The 9561-nt window shown below is 29.5% G+C and overlaps 1 protein-coding gene across 2 annotated transcripts; it reads left to right on the top strand.

Annotated features, from left to right (window-relative positions):
• The first annotated feature begins 1746 nt into the window (after positions 1 to 1746).
• LOC105114910 (Glycosyl hydrolase superfamily protein) lies at positions 1747 to 4042 on the top strand. Of its 2 annotated transcripts, XM_011011636.1 has the most exons (3): positions 1747 to 1994; positions 2127 to 3181; positions 3492 to 4042. In XM_011011636.1, the coding sequence occupies exons 1-3, from the start codon at positions 1928 to 1930 to the stop codon at positions 3570 to 3572; spliced, it is 1203 nt and encodes a 400-aa protein (XP_011009938.1). In that variant the 5' UTR covers positions 1747 to 1927; the 3' UTR covers positions 3573 to 4042. The 2 variants fall into 2 exon arrangements, with proteins under 2 accessions (XP_011009938.1, XP_011009939.1); XM_011011637.1 differs by lacking the exon at positions 3492 to 4042 and having other exon boundaries at positions 2127 to 3386.
• The last annotated feature ends 5519 nt before the right edge of the window (positions 4043 to 9561 follow it).

Genomic DNA, 9561 nt, shown 5'->3' with positions numbered 1-9561 from the left:
TAGAAATGAAAGGAAGGAAGAGAGGATTTTATATATGAGAAATTAAAAAGGCAATCATACCACCTATATGTAGGTCAACTGGAGTCTCACACACACACTCTCTCTCTTTATTTATTTATTTATTTTTAAAAAAGCATGTGTATGTATAGGTAGTTGTGATTATAGCTCACATCTTCCCTTGATTTTACATCCAAGAACGGCTTAAACGCCCTCTAGAATTGAAGTTTAGTTAATAGATAATCACAAAAACTAAATCATGAAGTGTAACATGAGTGCCTAAACTAATGGGCAATTAGAGAATCTAGATCATTTAGTAATAAATTAAATGTTCGGATTAGACTAGCCAATGATTATGACATATTTGAAAAAAAAAATTTATCAAAATTGAATTGTTAAAATAAGTGATGGAATAAGAATACATTGCTTGATAAAAGATTACATGATTGCTTGTGTACATGCATACTTAGGTCAAAATAACTAATTCATATTTGATTGAAAAGCCATTCTCACCTGATTTATATATATATAATAATTTTTAGATACTTCACATCATCACATTATCTTCATAAACTTATGTAGATTGTTAAATTAAACAATGTAATATGAAGAATGCATATTTTGTTATAATATAATTTTGTATATAAAAAAATGTATGTACTTATATAATATAAGCATTTATAATATAATTAAAGAAGTTGTTTATTTTAAGTAGATTATAATTCCACTGCACATCAATTTTGATATTCATTTTAAGTAGATTCTAATTCCACTGCACATCAATTTTGATATTCTTTTAGCTTGCAAATAACTGTACTGTTGTTGCCATAATCACAGAATATTATAACTATTGTTTTATTGAATAAATCTTGAAAAAAAAAACTTGATTGAATACAAGTTATGAAAATTATTAAATCAATAACTTAGTATAAATAAATATAACAAAATTAGTGTTTAAATCATGACAAAACAATCCATTAATAATATGTGAAATTCTGTTATGAAGTGGTAATCAAGATCATTACTGAAAAGTAAATAAATCTATAAATGTATTTTTGATAACAAAATTGAAATTAGATTCTCTTATTTTTATTGTTGCAGAATTTTTGTGATAGCTTCTATGTCTACTTAAATATATAGAAAAAATTGTTTTATTAGTTAAATAGCTTTTATTTTTGTATTTTTTGTATTGTGCTCACACTTCATTACATTTTAAATTGTACTGATGTAAAATTTAAAATAATATCTTTTTTATTTATAGAGATATTTTTTATTTATTTTAAATGTAAAAAAATAAATATCTCTAAATTTAAAAAAAAAATTTATCAAAATTAATTCATGTTTTTTTAAACTGTAACTAAAAATATTTTATCTCATAATTCTATCTAATTATATATTTATAATTTAAAATCTGTTTTTTTAAACTGTAACTAAAAATATTTTTTAAAATAATAACAGCAAAAACAATCACCCTAATGTTTATAATAATTAACTTTTACCCCACTCCAGATTTTAGGATCCTCCAAATTGCCTGACTGTGTATTTAATCAATTACGGGAATTTCCCTTTGCTTTTGGCTGAAGAAAGTGGCTGGGGGTATTTTGGCAATAGACAATTGATGGTTGGACTGAATTGGAAAGAGACAAACCAGTCCAAAAGAAAAGCCGTCATGACGAAGAAAATGAGAAAAACCACACCTGGAGCCATTTAAAACCAGTTAAGAGGTAAGAGCCAAGAGCCAAAGGCAACACCGGGAAGGAAGTTAACCTCTTGTCTCTAAAAATTTTCGAACAAGTAAAGTAAAGAATTCACAATCTCCCTTTACCGCTTCCTTCTCTCTATATCTATTCTCTTCCTACCTCAGTTTAGAACTCCCAAAATCCTCTCTCTCTCTCTCTCTCTCTCTCTCTCTCTCTCTCTACTCTCCTCCATGGCGATGTTTCGTATAAGAATTGCCATCATTCATATTTTTCTTCTACTTCTTCTAACTTCTTCAGGTACTACATGCATTTCTATATATTTCCTTAGTGTTTCATTATCAAAGCTTCAACATTAATGTACATTTCAACGTTTTTTCTTTCCTTCTTTTATTGGGTTTCCACTAATGTTATTGCCTGCCTTGTTGACAGACACTTATGGATTTCTACGTGGAGTCACATCCCTCGGTATCAACTATGGTCAAGTTGGCAACAATTTGCCACAGCCAGAGAAGGTTCTTGATCTCTTGAGCTCCCTTAAGCTCACAAAGGCAAGAATCTATGATACCAATCCCCAAGTATTGACAGCATTCGCAAACTCCAACGTTGAGCTGATTGTCACTGTTGAAAACCAAATGCTAGCTGTTCTAATGGATCCTCAACAAGCCCTTCAATGGGTTAGTAACCACATCAAGCCATATTTTCCGGCCACAAGAATTACAGGAATAGCTGTAGGAAATGAGGTCTTCACCGACGATGATACAACATTACTAGCCTCTGTTGTTCCAGCCATAGTCAGCATTCATGGCGCACTTGCTCAATTAGGCCTAGATACTTACATTAAAGTCTCAACACCCAATTCTTTAGCGGTCCTCGCTGAATCATACCCTCCTTCAGCTGGCAGTTTCAAAACTGAGGTCTCAGGAATCATGTCACAATATTTACAGTTCTTGTCAAGCACTAAAGCACCATTTTGGATCAATGCATATCCATATTTCGCTTACAAGGATAAACCTGATGAGGTACCCTTGGATTATGTGCTCTTTAACCCTAACGCAGGCATGGTTGACCCCTACACCAAGTTACACTACGACAATATGCTGTATGCTCAAGTCGATGCTGTTATTTTTGCAATTGCCAGAATGGGTTTTGGTGGAATTGAAGTTGGGGTGTCAGAGACTGGTTGGCCATCAAAAGGGGACGCGGATGAAGTTGGCGCCATAGTTGATAATGCAGCAGCCTATAACAAAAATATTTTGAGGAGGCAACTCAAGAACGAAGGTACACCTTTGCGGCCTAATATGAAGCTAGAAGTCTATTTGTTTGCTTTGTTCAACGAGGACATGAAACCTGGACCAACATCAGAGAGAAATTATGGCCTCTTTCAACCTGATTGTACCATGGTCTACAATGTGGGGATCTCAGCCCTTTCAAGTCCATCATCGACCTCATCGGCTTCCATTTCTCTTACTTCCTCTGCCACAAAGGTAAAAACGTAGGTTTCAATTTAATTAAGCATTCGTTTATCCTTCTTTTGATTTTAGTCTGAATATTTAAAATTTATGCATAAGAATAAGAAAAATGTATGCGATGCGGGACCTTGGGCCAAAAGGTGTATGCCACATATGTAAAGGACCATACTTGTATAATCCATTTGCAACCCTTTATGGAGAAAAATTTGAGATAAATTTATATACAAATGCTATTCTTTAATCTTGCTTGGTGAAACAATATAATCTAATTATTTCCTTTTATTTCCTTTCCTTTTCTCCTTAAATGGCGATTACTGTCAAACAGGATACAAGCATGGAAAGATTGGTGTATTTGCAGTTTATGATTTTCCTGACGTTCCATGTTTTCATGAGAAGAGCATGCTAAGCGATCGACAGAGTTGAAATTTTTTTTTTTTTGTGAGAAGCTTTGAGGTTTGTGGGTAACCTTCAAAAAACAGACCTCAGAACCGCCACAATCAGACAGCGAAGTTCCCATTTTGCACAAACTTAAGAAACAATGAATCTCAAAATGTTGACAATTGTTTCTACAAAGCATTACACCCTTAATTCCAGCATCTTGCAGAACAACTCTCGATCATGAATTGAGCTTGCTTTCCACGAAACAACAAAGGATACACAGCATCTTTTATCGTAATTATGCCAGGTATTTAGAACAGTAATTTCTTTAAAAACCTCTTCATTAATTTGCTGTCCTTCTTGCTAGGACATATTTGAGTATGTAATATACTTTGTTATTCGGGGGAAAATATGTAATGGAATTTATAACAATATTGCCAATCTTCCCCTTATTGGCTGCAAAGAAAGGCACCTCCCTACCTTTGGACGTGGAATCCATCACAGACCTTCCGTGTACAAAGAATTCATAACTTTGCTTTTCCCTTCTCTCTCCTCTCTTAAATATATGTATTGTAGCATATAACATATTGTATGAAATAAAGAAAAGCATATAAAATATGTTCGAGATGATGAAGAGCGGCAGGATGTAAAGTGGAGGCTTTGTTTGGTTCTTTTTTTTTTTTCTTCCGTTAATCCTGAAGCGGGAATTGAGACCAGCTTTATTCCCTTGGCAATATAACCGTCAGCATCGAGTCATGCGGCATCCTTTAGGCAAAGGAGCTTTTAAGCTGTCCTCTCTCACTTTCTCTGTAGATAACTTATAGATAGATCTTGAGGGGACAATCAAAGCTCAGCCTTAGTTAACCCATACGGGGACGGTCTATCAATTTCACGTCAGCCAACGTGGTGCACATGCAGCCCAACCATGCCGATGGACCCCTACTAGGAATGTTTATTGTTTTTCCATCTTTAATTCTTATTTCGCACCCAAATGAAAGAAAGAATCAAATAAAATTATTTCAATTCCAACCCCATAAAGGAATAGGTGTTCTTCTTGCGTGGGAACATTTTATTTTTTTTCAAGCATTCTATTTCTATCCCAAGGCCGAGCCAAAATACTATATAGGATCTCAAATGTCCCATTGAGTTAATTAGTTATTATTATAATTTCAATACATTTAATATAGATGTGCTTTTTTTATTTTTTATTTTTTATTTTTAAGTACTCTTCAATACTTAGATATTCTTTTCTTAATTTGATGTTCTTTCTAATTTATTCAGTTTGTTTTTCAAGAAATAAAACAAAGATACTCTTAATCTAAAGATACAAAATGAATCACTACTTTAGAAATATAGAGTTAAAGTATAGGTTTACTATTTATAAAGACAATAAAAAAATTATTTAGTTTATTAAAAGGTCATGTCATAGACTCTTAATTTAAATTTTGCCAAAAGATTACTACTTACAAAGATAATAAAGAAATTCCTTAGTTTATTAGGAAAACATCAAAATGATATAATTAAAATCTAAATAAATAAATTTAACAAAAAAATAAATAAATAATAATTATCACATGTTTTTTACTCTTGAAAAACATAAACAAATACTTAAAAATTAAAACAAACATAACTTCTTATAAAAAATATCAATACATGCATGGTTGTATAATTTATAAATATAACATTCTAAACTTAAAAACTATATAAAAAAAGCTTATTTTTCAATTCAACAAAAACATGCAAATTTAGATTCAAAGTTAGCTCGTGGATTGATAATAAACACAATCAAAAACTTTTCTCTTTGATATTGCCAATCCAAACTCGATTAACCCATCATCAATAAAATCATTAAAGGACAATCTCATGCTAGTTTCCCTTGTTAAGAAAAACCCACCTTCAAGTTCAAATAGTTCCTTCCTTAACCTTTTGATATCTAATCAAAGGACTTTCATAATCCATTATGCAAGCCTTGAATTGAAATCCTTTAATATTAATTACATTACTTTTGACATCATGACCTTTAGTTATTGTGAAATTAAAAACAACTTAATTCCCCCACCTTTATTAATTTTATTATGTTCTGAACTAATAATTTTTATTTTTGGAACATTGATAAGTTTATTATTTTTTAGTATAAAAACATCAATTTCAACCTTATGAATCTTAAAATTCTCCTTAATCACATGTGAAGCATATCATTTGCATTTTGCTTCACTAAGAAAAACAAATCTAGAACAACCTTCATAATGTGCTCCATCCTCCATTGATGTAACATGAACTTCTTTGGCATACTTAGTTTCATCATATTTAAGATTTTTGCATCAAAATCTTTTCTTCCAATATCATCTTTCTTGTCCTCATTGATTTTAGTGGTTGATTCCAATATATAAATGATCTAGAATCATACAAAATCTCATATTTTATTACTTTTTTTACATCAAAAGATTCATACTTTGATTACTTCTCCTCTGGTGTCATCTAAAATCATCTAGAAGAACCATTTTCAAGAATATTAACTTTTTACATCAGATTCTCGATATGGTATTTTATTACTTCATTTTTTATGCTAAGAAGAAGAACCCTCACTAAAATCATTATCTTGTATATGAAGGAAAGGACTAACATACTTTGATTTATGTTCTCGATACTCAAATCCATCAATATGCTCCTGAAGTTCTTAGAGTTTCCTTTCTTATTTCATCAATTTCAAGAGCATGGATGTCGCTCTTGAATTCTTGCACATGATATCCATGAATAACAATGGAGTAACATGTTGCTCACATAAATGATAGCTTTTTTCTCCCCACTCTAAAGTATAAAGCCAAAACGATACAGAAATGAACAACTCTGCACTCTAAAAATACAAATCAAATCCCCATTTTAGAGATATAAAGTTAAGGTAAAAGTTCACCACTCGCAAAAAAGATATAAAACCTGATAAGTTGTTAAGAGGTCAAGTTAAAGACTTCAATTCAAATTATGCTACAAGATCCCTATATATGGTATAAATCATAAATATATACTTGAAACAACCCTCCAAGTATAAGGAAAACCTAAAATAACATAATTAGACCAAAATAAATGTCTTTGATAGAAAACTAGATAAATATTAACTAGCACATGTTTTTGAATTTGATGAAACACAAATGGATACTTAAAAAGCTTAAAAACTAAAACAAACATAACTTCTTGTAAAAAATTTAAATGCATGCATTGTTGGATAATATGGGAAAATCACATTTTGAACTTCAAAACCGCATAGGATAAAATTATTTTCCATTGCAATGATGAGATAAAAATTCATCCTCAAAGTTAGCTCATGAGTTGACAGTAAACAACATCACTCATTTGCATTGACAACCTAAACTCAAGTAACCTAGCATCAATAAAACTATTAAATGAGTCTCCTATGTGATATTAGTTTGATACTCATGTGTTTAAAAAACTTAAATTATTCTAGATAGTGGTTCAAATACTCAAACAAAAAAGTTAAGAAATGAGGTACACTTTGTTCATTATCAAACCAATCTCTTAATTATAAAGTAAAGGTTGTAAATTTAGACTTTTTAGAGAATAACAATATTATTATTGATTGAGTTATATTTTTAATTATTTAATCATTTTTAATAACATAAGGTTGATTTAATTATTCATATAAATAATGAATCAACTGACTTTTGTTTTTCACTTTCAAACTTTTTGTCCTTTAAATCAAACTCTTTTATAGCCAAACTAGAAGAATTCAGGTCATAAATCATAGTAAAAATAAAAAATATAAAGATAAAAAAATAAAATATAAATTATAAAGAAAATATGGGGTTAACCTCACACTAGAGAAAATTTTTAATTATTTAATCATTTTTAATAACATAAGGTTGATTTAATTATTCATATAAATAATGAATCAACTGACTTTTGTTTTTCACTTTCAAACTTTTTGTCCTTTAAATCAAACTCTTTTATAGCCAAACTAGAAGAATTCAGGTCATAAATCATAGTAAAAATAAAAAATATAAAGATAAAAAAATAAAATATAAATTATAAAGAAAATATGGGGTTAACCTCACACTAGAGAAAATTTTTATTTTGATATAAAAGTTTATTTTCTCTAATTTTAGTTCATGAGTTAGAGAGGAGAGAGAAACTCATTTGAACATAGTCGGGAGAGAGAAATTAGTTAGTTATCATTGATTCTAACCATGGAAAAGATCAATCTTAATTTAAAATGATTTCATTTAATAAGAGAAGTTCTATTAGGGTATTATTTAGTCTTCTCCTTACCTGAAATGATAGTAGATCTAGACTTCGAAAGTTTTATCAACTCAGGTTAATTTTTTGTTTTTCAACTTATTTTAGGTTATTTGATGCCATAAATAGGTTTACTTAGGTCTTTTGGGGTTTTTTTTAGATGTTTTTAGATTAAAACAATAATTGAAAAGGGATTTTTAGACCCAAAAATCATCTCCTTTGATTTTTCAACCGCCTTAATAATAGTTGAATTTTAGAAAACAAGGGACCCATCATTTGCTCTCTTTTATTTCCTCAAAAAAGAAGAGATGGATGACAAATTGTCTACCCTTTATTTATATATATATATATATACATATATATATATATATAAAGGCTAGAAGCATGGTACTAGGCTGAGAAGCCTACACACTTGTGCCATTTTGTTTTAGAAATTTATGTATGTTAAGTTATCTAGACTAGGTCCACGAGCCCTTTATTTTATAATTCAATTTTTTTTTGTGAATTTTAACTTTGGTTTTTTCAATGAATAATTGCGTAATATGGAAAAAAACTCATAAATATTTAATTAATATAAAATTTATGTTTTTTAATATTTTTATTACATTTTTTATATAATTTTATGACATTTATTAATACATTTTCCTTGAATGTTTTATTTTAAATTTTATTTAAGACTATTATGGATTTTTATTTAAGAAACAATGCTTGTACTTTACAAAACATCTTGATTTTAGATTGATCCTTGATTTTGTAAGTGTATATCTTTTATGTATTATTAAGTAGGTATTTATTTACACGATAGCTTTAGCTCTTAAAGCAAACTACATACACTAGGTGTTTGATAATTTGAAAAAAGAAATTTATTGTTTGGTGGTACCCATAATTTTTTTCCTCGAATCTTCATTTTGCACACAGTAGCTAGGAGCTGCTTCTTATATAATTCACATTTGCACTGTTTATAACAGTGCCCATGACAGGTGATGCTAGGTGAATTAATAACTCATCTGGACACTGCTCACTCCAAAAAGTGAATAGTTCCACGGTGAATTATATAACTCACTTGACAACATGTGAAGCATTCACCTGGTATTGTTCATATGAACAGTGCCACTTGATTTTTGTTGGTATTGTTCACGTGAACATTGTTTATTAGACCGCGTCTAACTTGATAAGAAAATTTTAATTTTTTTAAAATTGTGTTTTACTTGAAAAACTGGTGTTTAATATTATTTAATAACACTATATAAATTAGAAGAATATTGTATGATGACATAATATTTATGAAATTTGATCGCAATTTCAATTTTGTTTCTGATGATATTTACCTGATTTTGTTGCACACTCAAAAAATCATGTAAACTATAGTCTTTATTAGATAAATTTCATATGTGATGAAATTGTAGATAAGTTAATAGAAAATATATATATATATATATATATATTAGTTATTTTATAACCTTAATTTAAAAGGCATGTTTAATCAAACACATTAAACTACTTTTTATTCAACTTCAATTTTAACCACAATTTTAACCAAATATATATAAATACCAAACTAACCCCAACCAAAAGTACTTTTTATAAAACAACTTTTTTCAAACTACAATCATAAAAGCTATTTGACACGACTAAAAGATTGATGTCTTCTCCCAAGTGCAGGAGTGTCGAAGTAATAAATAACCCGGCAAGACCGGGGTCGAACCACAGGGAGGTTAATTGTAAAAATTATAAACAACAATTATAAAACAACAATAACAACAACAGTA

Source organism: Populus euphratica, unplaced genomic scaffold (genome assembly GCF_000495115.2).
Source record: "Populus euphratica unplaced genomic scaffold, PopEup_1.0 scaffold595.1, whole genome shotgun sequence".
Classification (NCBI taxonomy): domain Eukaryota; kingdom Viridiplantae; phylum Streptophyta; class Magnoliopsida; order Malpighiales; family Salicaceae; genus Populus; species Populus euphratica.
Note: the sequence above shows the minus strand (reverse complement) of the source record. Positions and strands in the feature narration are given on the sequence as shown.